The sequence below is a fragment of the Choloepus didactylus genome, chromosome 7, assembly GCF_015220235.1.
Source record: "Choloepus didactylus isolate mChoDid1 chromosome 7, mChoDid1.pri, whole genome shotgun sequence".
Classification (NCBI taxonomy): domain Eukaryota; kingdom Metazoa; phylum Chordata; class Mammalia; order Pilosa; family Megalonychidae; genus Choloepus; species Choloepus didactylus.
This window is the reverse complement of record NC_051313.1, coordinates 77659484-77673589: the sequence shown is the minus strand read 5'-3', so window position 1 is coordinate 77673589 and position 14106 is coordinate 77659484. Positions and strand designations below refer to the sequence as shown.

The window sequence follows — 14106 nt, the reverse complement described above, 5'->3', positions numbered from 1 at the left end:
CTCCCTGGCTCTCACACTCTGCTTATGATGATACTGACATTTGATAATAGCAGTTGCTGGATATTATCACTATGGCAGGAACTTCATATTGGAAATTTAAGAGCCTAAAAAGTTTCCAGGATAAGGGAGAACTGGGAGTTGATAAAATTATAAAGTAAAAAAAAAAACAAAAAACATTAAAATTAAATAAGTCCATATCTGGTTAGGTTGATGATGTATAAACATAAATAGATTCTGAGATGCCTCAAACAGTTTATTCAGAGCTTAACCTGGGACCGTATCAACCATGAATTAAAACCATAAAACATAACTTTGCTCCATTCTCCAGCTTAAAACAAAAGTTAAAAGCTAAATTTTTCCCATTAAACTATATGGAAAAATATGTTCCATTTTAAGAACGTTCCACAGTAGTGATAAAAGATGTAATTCATTGCATGTTGGGTTCCCTTCTTTGTGATAGATCATTATACACTAGCCAATTTAAATTTTGTTTTCACAACCATATGAGGTAGGTACCAATATCCGCATTTTATAAATGAGGCTTAAAGCGATTGAGTAACTTGCCCAGTATTCCAGACATATGGACTTTTGGAGCTTGGATTAAAAAAACAGGTATTTTCAATTCCAAAATCCATTTTCTTAATATATTTTATCATTCTTAAGCTTGTGTTTCTATTAAAAGTTAATTGTTCATGAAGCTTTTATTTTAGTGGGGTTAGTCACATAATAAAAAATGTACAGTGCCACAGGTAGTGATAAATTCCATGTAGAAAAGTGAAGCATGTCCAGGGAATTGAGGGGGACAATTGGCAAGTGTTGCGAGAAGGGAGGGCGCTATTTTAGATGGGTGATGGAGTGGGCATGTCTGATAAGGTAACTTTTGACCAGAGCCCAGATTGAAGTGCAGAGGAAGACATGCTGATATCTAAGGGAGCAAGTTTGGAACATAAGTATGTAGACCCTGAGGCTCAACCATAGATATATAAGAATAAATGGAATTATTGGAACTGCATTTTGACTGTATACCTTTGCACACTTTCTCCCCATTTGTTTTGCAATTATGGTGACATTAAGCGCAGTTTCCATTTATCTTAAATTAATAAAGTAAAAGCTATGTAGTGTACAGTCTTATCACAGTACTGGAGCTTTAAAGTAAGTTTTTGATAAAGTAGTTACCCTTAAAGCCCTATAAAAATAATTGTAGATAGAATCCCAGCTTAACTTTTAGTTCATATTTCTCCATGGTTTTGCATAAACAATATAAATAGTACATGGATTTTTTTAACCATGTATACATATATATCAGGCACTGCACTAAACATTTTATATATATTTAATTATTTAATCCTTGCAACAGCCTGAAATAGGTCCTATTATTTTCCTCAATTTCACAGAGAAGAAACTGAAGCAAATAGCTAGTGAATGGCAAAACATTTTCCCAACATTCAGATATGTGTAAATCTGCTTAGACCTGTTAGGTTTTCAATTAATAACAGACCAGTTCTGAAAAAGGTCTAAGATTAGCATTTGCTTCTGAGACTGGACAACAAAATAAGACAAGCATAGTGATGTAGGGGGATGATATCTCTCTGGGACATGTACATTACTCAACAAATATTGACTAGCATTTATATGTGTTTCTACTAAAAAAATTCTCTCACAAGTTTATGTATTCTTCAGTGTATAAGTTTTGAATACTTGTTCTGTGCCAAGCACTGTTTTAGGCTCTGGACATATAACAGTGAATAAGACCATGTTCCTTCTATCCCATAGTTAACATGTAGTGGAGAGAAAAGATAAGCAAATCAACACCCACAGCAACAACAAAAAAAAAAAAACACAAAAAATTTAAATCACTTGATGTGAATAAGTGAGTACCTGTGTGCTTATTTTATATTGTATTGTCAGTCAAAAAGTGACAGTTAAGCTAATATTTGATGACAATGCAGGGTGTTGTGGGAAGCACAATTTGGGCAGGAACAAGCTTGTGTTTGAGGAACAGAATAGATAGCTGGTGTGTACCAACATAAAGAAGTAGAGGAGTATGAGGAAGATGGAGAAATAGGTAGGGGCCAGATTACATAGGTTTTAGAAACCTGAGTAAGGAATTAGGATTAAGGAATTAGTAATGTGGGTGGTTCTAGGGAATTAGAGGTAAGTTTGACAAGATTGAATAAAGAGTACAAGGTATGAGAGTAAATTACCTTCATTCACTTGACAAGATTTATTGAGCATTAGACACTGGTCTAGGTTCTCCCAAAGACAAATTATTCCTTTAGGGATTTCCTGAGTGAGATAAAGTCATTTGATCACATGAAGTTTCACGCACATTTTAAAGTACATATTATTTTGTCAACTATATGTATGCAAATTATTTTCACACCTTAGTCTTCCCGGAGCATTGAAACACCTGATAAATATGTTTAATAGTTGAATGTGTTGCTGCGTGAGTGAGTGGTGAGGGAGTATAGAATTAATTTCCTACTTGCATATACAAATTTTTTAAATGCCAAGTCTTACTGTATCTTAATTCTTTGCCAAATTTAACTTTTCATAAGATAGAGTGGTGGTAACTTCATTCATTTTTATTAATAGATCTGAAGGAAATCCAAAACAAATTATTGTATTTCCAGTTTGGTGATTTATTTACATTTTTAACTGGCAGAAATGAAATGTCTGAAGTATTTAACATTTTCTTTATAGTCATTTTGTCCAGTGATGATGATGACGACAGTGACAGGACTAATAGAAGAGAGAGCACATCTCCTCAACCTGCTGATTCAGCATGTTCTTCCCCAGCACCATCCACTGGAAAAGTAGAAGCAGCACTAAATGAAAATACCTGCAGAGTAGAGCGTGAACTAAGAAGCATTCCAACAGATTTAGAGTTAAACACAGTTACATTACCAAGAAAAGCCAGAATGAAAGATCAGGTAATTCTCAAATTTATTGACATTTATTCAGATTAAAGTCCCCTTTGGGATGTAAATTTTTTTTGGCGGGCAATTTGGCAGGACAAAAAGATGGGTTATTCATTAAGTGAGGCTTAATACCACTTGGAAGACCATTAACCATATACAAAAATAAATGTTAAAGGTTTAAGTATCAAAAAATTCAACAAGAAAAAATAACAGCCTTACAAGAAGATTTGAAAGTTTTCCATATAATCTACTCAACAGGGAGAAATCCATTTTAACAAGTCTAGAAACTCAAGATTTATTTTGCTATGATATTATTATGTTTTACTAGGTTTTATTTTTTAATTTATTATATAAGAATTTGAAAACAGTCATGGGAAATATAGATGATATCAATAGACAATAGCTCTAGAGAACAATATTTGTAATGCAAATGACATACAATACTTTTAGTCTAATAACTGTTAAAAGTATATAAAAAAAAAAAAAAAGAAAATGAACAAAGGATAGGAAGAGGCAAGAAGAGTAAAAAATCCAGATAGTAAACTAGCACATGAAAGAAGCACAAATTAGTAAGGAAATGCAAATTTAAACTAGCTATATCTGCATACTTATCAGACTTGCAAAACTAATGTAAAACCATTTAACATGTACTGCTGGCAAGAATCCAGCAGTACATGTTCTGCTGTTCTGCTGGTGGAAAAGAAAGTTGTTATGGCCTTTTAGGAAAGCTGTATATCAACATCTATTAAAATTTTTTAAATGTATACCATGTGACCAAATAATTCATTTCTTAGACTCCATCTCAATGGAAAGTAACCCACCTGTATGTAAGGCCATATGTGTGAACATTTTTGACGTAAAACTGCGAAGTAATTGCCTAATAGTATGGAACTGTCTGAAGACATTACACTGTATCCGAACCATGGATCATTATACAGCCATTGAAAATTAAACTTAGAGGTATATCAGATGACTTTTAGGATTTCTACAAAATACTGTTGAGTGGGAATACCAAGATGTAGAAATATGCATATTATCCTATTTTGCAAAAAGAACATTAAAAAAAGTTTTTAAACCTGTATGTTAAAAACTTATATAGGTATAGGAGGGACAAGATGGCAGCACAGAGAGGAGTGGATTTTAGTTATTCCCCTGGAACAACTAATAAACAACCAAGAAGAACTAGTAAATAATCTGGAACAACTGCTGGGGGACAACTGTGACTATCCACACATCATACACCAACCTGGATTGGGTGGAATGGCTAACATTGCAACATAAAATCTGTAAGTAAAAACTGTGGAACCGTGCCAGGAGTCTCCTCCCTGCAAGGCAGGCTGAGCTGCAAGCCTTTGCTGTAGGAGAAACCAGCATTCCTAGAGCCAGTGAATATAGCTCAGCTCAGCTCTAACTGGGGTTTTAATTAACAAATGTGGACTGCTGAATACAAGCTACAAACATAGACAAAACCTCTAACAAGCAGACAGAGGCTTTTAGAGACAACTGACCTTAAAGAGCCAGAAAGACCAAGGGCTCTCTCTGACCAATGGGCGAATCAACCTGAGTGGTTCAGTGAAGCAAGCATCAGCTATTTTCAGTTTGCAGCGCTCTTCCCAGATGGGTGGAGATAACAGAAGCACCAATTCAAATGCAGAAGATTAACTCTTTGGGGATGTATCTTCCCTAAGAGGAAGGAGGTGGGGCCCAGCTCTAGGCTGGCCTTCCCTTCAGAAATCACACCTCCTTACACCAGTTGGGAGCAACAAGCTGACAGGTGCCTCCTGCCGGACAGGTTAGGAAAAGCACAGCAGCTAGAGGCCTCAAAGGAAAACCTGGGGGAACCTAAAATGGCAGCTAGTTGAGACGGGGCAAAAAAACACCTCCGTGAAAAATACTAGATAAAAACCAGAAGGTGACCTAGAATACCAGTTTCAGCGATGCACCAGCTGGACAAGGTCTGCTAGAACCACGGGGGCCATACATTGGTGAAACCGGGAGTCTGCATTCTGAAACGAGTGAGTATGCCGGGTGAAAGTCCCGCAGCCGCGCTGCAGTGTGGGGAAGCCGGGGGTTGGCGTTTGGAGATGGACTGTTCTTAAAAAAAAAAAAGGGAAAAACCCAGGAGCAGCTGCAGTTGCAACAGTGGGAACTGTGCAGTGAAGCGCGGCAGGAGCAGGCTGAGCTTGCCTCTCTGTGTCTGGCGTGGAGGATAGCCCGCTGCAGATTCCCTCAGGGCCAGGGGAGCAGAGGGGAGAGCCGGAAGGAGAAAGAAACCCTGCTGCTTGCAACTGGCTCCCTGGTGGGCTGGAGACACTCCTGCCCTGGGCGGTGCCCACAGCCCAGAGCCGCGCCAGGTGCCCTGGAGCTGGGAAGGAGGAACTGTGCAAGGAGAGGGGGCAGGGGGTTGAGACGCCCCATTCAGCCATCTTTGCATCAGGCTGAGAGCGCCCCTGCATGGCCCAGCAGCCCAGGGCTTCCCTTGAGGGACGACGCGCACTTGCGACATAGCACAGCCTTCTCTCAGTAGAGGTCCTGGAAGATCACAGCTGAGAAGGGGGGCCCGCTCAGAAAACCCAGGGACACTACATCAATGCCAGTGGTTTGTGGGTCAGCGACAGGGGGGGTCTGGAGCAGAACTGAAATGAAGGCTTAGACTCTTGCAACAGCCTTGAATCTCCAGGAACACCTGGGAGGTTTGAATATTAAAGCTGCTGCCTCCCTAGCCACCCGGACACATGCCCCACATTCAGGGTGGATGGCTCCAGCAACACACCCAAACTGAGTTCACTGACTGAACCCCACAAGAATCATTTCCCCACACACCACAAGGACAAAGTTGAGGAGAACTGACTTGAGGGGTAAGGTGACTCGCAGGTGCTATATCTGCTGGTTAGTTAGAGAAAGTGTACGCCACCAACTTGTATTTCTGAAAAATTAGATTGCTATTTTTTTTTTACAACTTGAAAGAACACTATCAAGAAAAGCAAATGCCAAGAGGCCAAAAATAACAGAAAATCTTAACGCATATGATAAAACCAGGTACTGTGGAGAACCCAATCCCAAACACCCAAATCAGAATATCAGAAGAGACGCAGTACTTGGCACAATTAATCAAAGAACTACAATCGAGGGATGAAAACATGTCGAAGGATATAAAGAACATGAAGAAGACCATGGCACAGGATATAAGGGACATAAAGAAGACCCTAGGAGAGCATAAAGAAGAAATTGTAAGAATAAATTAAAAAATAGAAGATCTTATGGAAATAAAAGAAACTGTTGGCCAAATTCAAAAGACTCTGGATACTCATAATACAACATTAGAGGAAGTTGAACAATGACTCAGTGTCCTAGAAGTCCACAGAACAGAAAATGAAAGAACAAAAGAGAGAAAAAAATGGAAAAAATTGAAATGGATCTCAGGGATATGATAGATAAAATAAAATGTTCAAACTTAAGACTCATTGGTGTCCCAGAAGGGGAAGAGAAGGGTAAAGGTCTAGAAAGAATATTCAAAGAAATTGTTGGGGAAAACTTCCCCAACCTTATACACAATATAAATACACAAAGCATAAATGCCCGGCGAACTCCAAATAGAATAAATCCAAATAAACCCACTCCAAGACATATTCTGATCAGACTCTCAAATACTGAAGAGAAGGAGCAAGTTCTGAAAGCAGCGAGAGAAGCAATTCACCACATACAAAGGAAACAACATAAGACTAAGTAGTGACTACTCATCGGCCACCATGGAGGCGAGAAGGCAGTGGCATGACATTTTTAAAATACTGAGAGAGAAAAATTTCCAACCAAGAATACTTTATCCAGCAAAACTCTCCTTCAGATTTGAGGGAGAGCTTTAATTTTTCACAGACAGACAAATGCTGAGAGAGTTTGCCAATATAAGACCTGCCCTACTTCAGATGCTAAAGGGAGCCCTACAGACAGAGAAACAAAGAAAGGAGAAAGTGATACAGAGAATTTTAACAGACATATATAGAACCTTACATCCCAAATTACCAGGACACTCATTTTTCTCTAGTCGTCACGGATCTTTCTCCAGAATGGACCATATGCTGGGACATAAAACAAGCCTCAATAAATTAAAAAAAAAAAAAAAAATTGAATATATTCAAAGCACATTCTCGGACCACAATGGAATACAAATAGAAGTCAATAATTTTTGAATTGTAACTCTACTATTTACTTCCTACATGATATAAAATACACAAACTCTAATGACAAATCAGTGGTTTTGAAGTCAATGTAAAATATGTAATTTTTGACAAGAACTATATAAAGGTGGGGGAATGGAGGAGTTTAGGAACATAGTTTATGTGTCCTATTGAAGTTAAGTTGGTGTCAAAGAAAAACAAAATTGTTATGGATTTAAGAGGTTAATTTTAAGCCCCACAGTAAACACAAAGAAATTGTCAGAGAGTATGACCATAGAGATGAAAAGTAGAGTATGGGTTAAGAGAAATGGGGGAAGGGGCAATGGGGAGTTAAGAAATGAGTGTAGGATTGCTGTTTGAGGTGAAGGGAAATTTCTAGTAATGGATGGTGGGAAAGAGATAGCATTACAACATTCTAAATGTGATTAATTCCACTAATAGAATGCTAGGGAGGGGGTGGAATGGGAAGATTTAGGCTGTGTATGTGTTTCCACAATTGAGGGGAAAAAAAAAAAAGTCTGAATAGATGACAATTGAATGCCAAGGATGACCCTGGATGGGATCTGAGGACGGAGGACAGTAGGCTCAAGGGGACACAGTTGAGACATAAGGAAAAAATAAAAGGGGAGGGGGGGATACAGAATGTAAGCTTTGTATCCATGTTGAATCTCTTGTACTTCTTAGCTGCGTTTAATGGGAGTGCATAAAAGAATGTTCTCGTTCATGGGAATTGTATATGTGAATTATACTGTTTGTTCAAGGATGTGTGCAGCTAGCTCTCATATGTTCAGAAGACAGAGCAATAGATGATGGATGATAGATGTTTTTGCAGCTGTTCCTGTAACTTTGAATTTATTTCAAAATAAATTAAAAAATAAAAAAATATTAAAAAAAGGAAGACCTGGGTGAACATAGGGTAGAAACTGAAAGTTTGAAAAGCTACTGGCAGAATCTATGGAAATGAATGGCACAGCACAGGAGATGAAAAACACAATGGAGACATACAATAGCAGATCTCAAGAGGCAGAAGAAAACACTCAGGAACTGTAGAACACCTGAAATCCTACACACAAAAGGATGGGGAAAAGAATGGAAAAATATTAGCAACATCTCAGGGAATTGAAAGACAAAATGAAGTGCATGAGTGTATGTATCATGGGTGTCCCAGAAGTAGAAGGGAGAGGGGGCAGAAACTATAATAGAGGGAATAATCAATGAAAATTTCCCATCTCTTATGATCCAAGAAGTGCAGCATACCCCAAACAGAATAGATATGAATAGGCTACAACAAGACACTTAATAATCAGATTGTCAAACGTCAAGACAAAGAGAATCCTGAAAGCAGCAAGAGAAAAGCGATCCGTCCCATACAAAGGAAGCTTAATAAGACTATATGTGGATTTCTCAGTAGGAAGGCAAGAAGGAGGTGGTGTGATATATTTAAGATACTGAAAGAGAAAAACTGCCAACCAAGAATCCTAAATCCAGCATAACTGTCCTTCAAATATGGAGGCAAGAAGGAAGTGGTGTGATATATTTAAGATACTGAAAGAGAAAAACCAACCAAGAATCCTAAATCTGGCAAAACTGTCCTTTAAATATGAGGGAGAGTTTAAAATATTCTCTGACAAGCAGACAATGAGAGAGTTTGTGAACAAGATATCGGCCTTACAGGAAATACTAAAGGGAGCACTACAGATGGAGAGGAAAAGACAGGAGTGAGAGGCTTGGAACACAATTTTGGGTGACGGTAGCACAACAGTATAAGTACACTGAACAAAGATGACTATGAGTATGGTTGAAAGAGGAGGGTTAGGAGCATGTGGGACACCAGAAGGAAAGAGGAAAGATAAAGACTGGGACCGTGTAATTCACTGAAACCTAGAGTGTTCAACAATTGTGATAAAATGTACAAATATGTTTTTACATGGAGGAGAACAAATGAATGTCAGCCTTGCAAGGTGTTAAAAAAGGGGTGTTGTTGGGGAAAAGAAATACAATCAATCCAAACTAGAAACTATAATCAACAGAAACATGGTATGATGCTTCCTTTAATGTAACAAAGGCGATATACCAAAGCTAAATGCCTCTAAGAGGAGGGCATCAGGGAGGTGTATGGGACTCCTGGCATTGGTGATGTTGTCTGACTTTTATTATACTTTAGTTTATTTCTATCCTCCCTTTTGTTGCTTTTAGCTGTCATTTTTTGTTGTTCTTTCTTTTTCTTTTGTCTCCCTACCTTTGAATCTTCTCCCTTTGTGGAAGAAGTGGAGATGTCTTTATAGAGATAGTGGTGATGGTGGTGAATGCATAAATACATGATTATACAGGGAGTCACCAATTGTTTACTTAGGACAGAATGTATGTGGGGTGAACAAAACCGTCTTTAAAAAAAACAGGTGTTGAAGAAACCTTTATATTGAATGAAATAAGTCACACATAAGGACAAATATTGTATGGTCTCACTGATATGAACTGATTTAAACATGTAAACTCATAGACATGAAATATAAGGTACTAGGATATAGAATGAGGCTCAAGAATGGGGAGCAGTTGCTTATCATGAGCAGAATGTTTAACTAGGTTGAACTTAAGTGTTTGGAATTGGGCAGAGGTGACAGTAGCACATGATTGTGAGAATAACTAACAGTGCTGAATGGTGGAAAGGGGAAGCTTAGGGTCATGTGTGTCACCGGAAGGAAAGTTGGAGGTTAAAATATGGGAATGCATAAAAACAGTGCATCTTGTGGTGGACAGTGTCTGTAACTGTGCAAATACTAGAAATCTCTTTCATGAACTAGAGCAAATGTATGACACTATAACTAGAAGTTAATAATAGTATATAGGGGAAAAATATACCTATTGCAAACTATGTAATATAATTAGTAGTATTTTAACATTCTTTCATCTACAGTAACAACAAATATACTATACTGATAAAATGCGTCAGTAATGGAGGGAGGGTGGTTAGGGGTATGGGAGGATTTGAGTTTTCTTTTTTATCTTTATATCTTTTCTGGAGTAATGAAAATGTTCTAAAAATTGAAAAAAAAATTGTGGTGATGGATGCACAGCTGTATGATGGTCCCGTGGGCAACTGATTGGGCACTTTGGATTTTTCGATGATTTTATGGTATGTAAACAATCTCAATAAAATTTAAAAAAAATTTATGGGTATATATGTGTGAGTGTATGTTATGTTAGGGTTATAGAAGTACAGATAAAAATATGGAAACATGTATTTTGTTATTAAGCAATGAAATATTATTTTATATTATGATTAATTTAGGTTTGAAAATGCCAGAATTATGATTTTAACAGCTCAAGTTGTTAAAAGTATTGAAATGTATAAAGAAGCATCCTTTTCTGATGCAAACATCCATTCCCCTAAATTACTTGTCTTCTAAAGAATTGCTGATTTACTCAAAGTTTTACTACCCCTGCCACAAGTACTAGCTAACTTTTATTCAGAGCTTTACTGTGTATGAAGCATTGTGCTAAGCTCCTTATATACATTAGCACATTTGTGCATGTACTCTTACTCTTCTACTGTATAGTTCAAGAAACAACACTTAAAGGGGTTATCATTAAGTTTTATAAGATCACATAATTAAAAAGTGAAATAACTGTGATTTAAACCCAAGCAGCTTAATTTCTAGAGTAGCAAACCTGATTGCTATGCTGATATGTAAGTTTCAAGTAATGACTAGATAAAAATAGAAGGGGCTTACTATTTAAAAAACTATGTTTTAACACCATCTAATACTGTTGAAGGAAAATCGGTCTTGTGTTGTGATAATTACATTTGTTACATTGGGTTTTCTTTGTATATGTGTATATAATTTGCACCTGTTTTAGTAAATTATTAAGCAAAACTTTTCCTTTTTCAGTTTGGTAATCCTATTATCAGCACACCTCTAAAACGTCATAGAGTGATTTCTCAAGAAACTTTAGCTGATCCTATATTAAGCTGCCAGAGTTCTTATGGCAGTGTCATTCTAAACTGTCGAAGTGTACGAGTAGGAACACTCTTCCAGCTGTTAAAGGAGCCTGTAATTGTAAGTACATTCTTGAGCTCTTTACTGTACCAGTTATAAGATTCCGAATTCCGTTGCTAAGAGTAATATGTATAATTTAATACTTGTTAGTTAAATATTTAATTAATGTTAAAATTGTTTCAAGATTTCAAGTTGCTTTAAAAGTATGTAAACAGTTATAAGTAACTGCTCCTCACCATTAAAAATCAGTGTATAAAAATTTATTGTAATGTAATATTCAGTAGGAGGTTACCTATTACTCTCACTGATTTATGAAACCCTCCAGTATGTTACTTTTTATTCTCTTGCTAGCTTAGTGCATGAAAAGAATATTTTAGAGAACTGAGAAAGAAGAATCCAGAACAATTGGATTCTGCAGAAAATAGTATTGCAGCATTAAGACTCTTAGAAATAAATTATTGAATTACCAGAAGCATTGTGCTTTTTGGACTAGTTCAGTCTTCAAGATGTCCAAAGGACTTTATCTTATTATAGTACCTTTATCTTACCTCTTATACCTCTACTTATTTACCTACTGTCACCAATCCAAGTGTTTATTTTCTGTTTGAAATTTTAATATAATCTCCTTAACCAGACTTTTTAGACATCATGTTTCTTTTTTCTAGTGTATTCTATACATTGTTGGTAGATTAACCTTCCTAATGCAATGTACTAATTCTGTAAGCCTTTATTTTATAATGCTTTAACTTGTTGTCCCTGTCTGTTTTTAACCTTTCTTTCAAGTGCTTTACACATAAAGTTAAGAAAACACATTATATTATAGCAGGAAGGTTAAAAGGTAGTTCTATTACTGTCTAAATCATGGTAAATAATAGGTATTTCTTCTCTGGTAAAGTTTCATGATTCTAGGACACAATGTGATCAAAAGGATCATATGGTATTATATTACAGTATTAACTATAGTATTAACCTTCTTCATAGCAATGGATTTTTCTGAAGAACATTCTTCATTGAAACATAATGAATCTGTAGTTTCTTCAGATAGTATCATTAAAAAAGATGATTTGGGACTCAATTCTTGAATATAGCTTTTTATGTTTTGGAATGAAATGATTTATCTGCCATGTGGTGATAAATCTGAGAAACAGATTTTAGATGTTTTGCTTTTTTAAATATTTTTGCCAAATCTAATTGTCTTTTAGTACTAAGTTAATTATTCTAAGTTTACTCCGTGATAGAAGTGGCATATTAAAAGTGAAATGGCCTACATTATTAGGAATACCATACATGCCTAAATATTAATGAATCCCGCACTTTTCCAAGAGAAGCTATAAAATCAAGGTTTTTGGCCAACTTAAATTTTAAAACTTTTGGAAAAGATAGTAAGAAAGTCCAATGTCTACTTATAATATTAATATATTGATTTATGCAATTTACACACAAATTCTCAAGTGACAAAAATATTTAGACATTCTGTCTACTCCCATGTCTCATACAAAAATTTTATTCAAATGCTTCCACATTAGTACTTACATCATCATTATTGCCACTTTTTGAGTCATCTAACATAATTTTCTAAAGCATATAATTTCAGCTTCTATGTATGTTGAACAGTCTCATAGGCCACAAGTATCCATACTTGCTCTCTACAGTGTAACTAATTATTGCATTACTTTCAAATGCAATCTGTAGAAAGTTGTTTCGTGATATCATTGACTTTGCAATTGTTGTAATAATTGCTAAATTTGTTTTATATTTCTTTCCTTTTTATTCTGAAAATTTTCAAATAAAGGAGCTGAAAGAATTTTACTGTGAACACTCATAAACTTTCTAGCTTTATTCTACTATTAACATTTTACTATACTTGCTTTATCATATTCCTGTTCATCCCTCTATTTATCAGTCCATCTTATTTTTTTTTAATGCATTTCAAAATACTTGCCTCCTTTTTAATTGTCTTAAGTTTTGGAAACTTACAAAGTGATTATTATTTTAGTTTATATCAGGCTTAAAATGTCTTCTCCACATTAGAATCATTAGAAAAATCACCATTTTATAACCACCAATAACAACTCATTCACAGAACAATCTTCACAACCATTGGACTGCAGGTTATTAGGTAACAGGATATTCACAGGCATTTAAGGATCACTCCACAGATTATTCTTTAATTATAAAGGGAAAAAAATGTTACAACAGAAAGACATAGCAGTCCCCGTCTTAACCAAGTGATTAAGCTTGTCTTTTCAATAGTGGGGCTGCCTGACAAGATAGGCCTCCTATTACGATGTAGTGGGAGATATACATCACTACTTATGTGGTGTTTTCACTGAAAATATGTGACCTGAGTCTAGTAATGAGGAAACATAAGTCCGGAATATCAGATACTTTGTAGAACTTTGCCTAACCACTTCAAAGTCTATGTCATGAGGAAGAGCAGGTTCCTGCTGTCTACTGGAGTAAACTAAAAATATAAATGTAGTTGTAACTTTGACAGGATCATGAATTGGTGTAAAAAATAGAACAGCCAAAAATTACAATTTTGAGATAGATAGAATTTAAATATGAATTGTGTGTTGAAGGAAGTTTAATGTTGATTTTGTCAGATCTGGTAATGATGCAGCGGTTGTATAGGAGAATGTCGTTTTCTTGGGAGTTGTAGGCCAGAGGATTTTGGGATGAAATGTCATAATATCTGCTGTTTGCTTTCTGATAGTTTAATAAAAGGGAAATCATACATTTATAGAAAAAGTGATGGAGTGGGTGTGACAAGGTATTAATAGTTGGTGAAACTAGGTAAGGTGTGTACAGCTCTTCATTGTAATTCTTTGTCAATTTCTCTGAAATTTTGAAAGTAAGAAAATTTAAAAGTTATTAAGAGTTGAACCAATATTATAAGAAATGTTCTAAGTACTTGGAAAAAAAAGATGGAACCTGCTTTTTCTGAGAATTTGGGGGGGTCGGGGAAAATATCCTATATGTTAAGCACATGGTAGATGGCTTAGTTTTCTG

The 14106-nt window shown here is 35.9% G+C and overlaps 1 protein-coding gene across 6 annotated transcripts in view; it reads left to right on the top strand.

Annotated features, from left to right (window-relative positions):
* The window catches only part of SENP6 (SUMO specific peptidase 6), a 188533-nt gene that overhangs the window by 105913 nt on the left and 68514 nt on the right, over window positions 1–14106 (top strand). For all 6 annotated transcript variants that reach the window (XM_037843881.1, XM_037843880.1, XM_037843879.1 and 3 more), the window contains 2 exons: window positions 2704–2933; window positions 10987–11154. In XM_037843881.1, the coding sequence (XP_037699809.1) occupies window positions 2704–2933; window positions 10987–11154 (398 nt within the window). The remainder of the gene's footprint in view (window positions 1–2703; window positions 2934–10986; window positions 11155–14106) is intronic.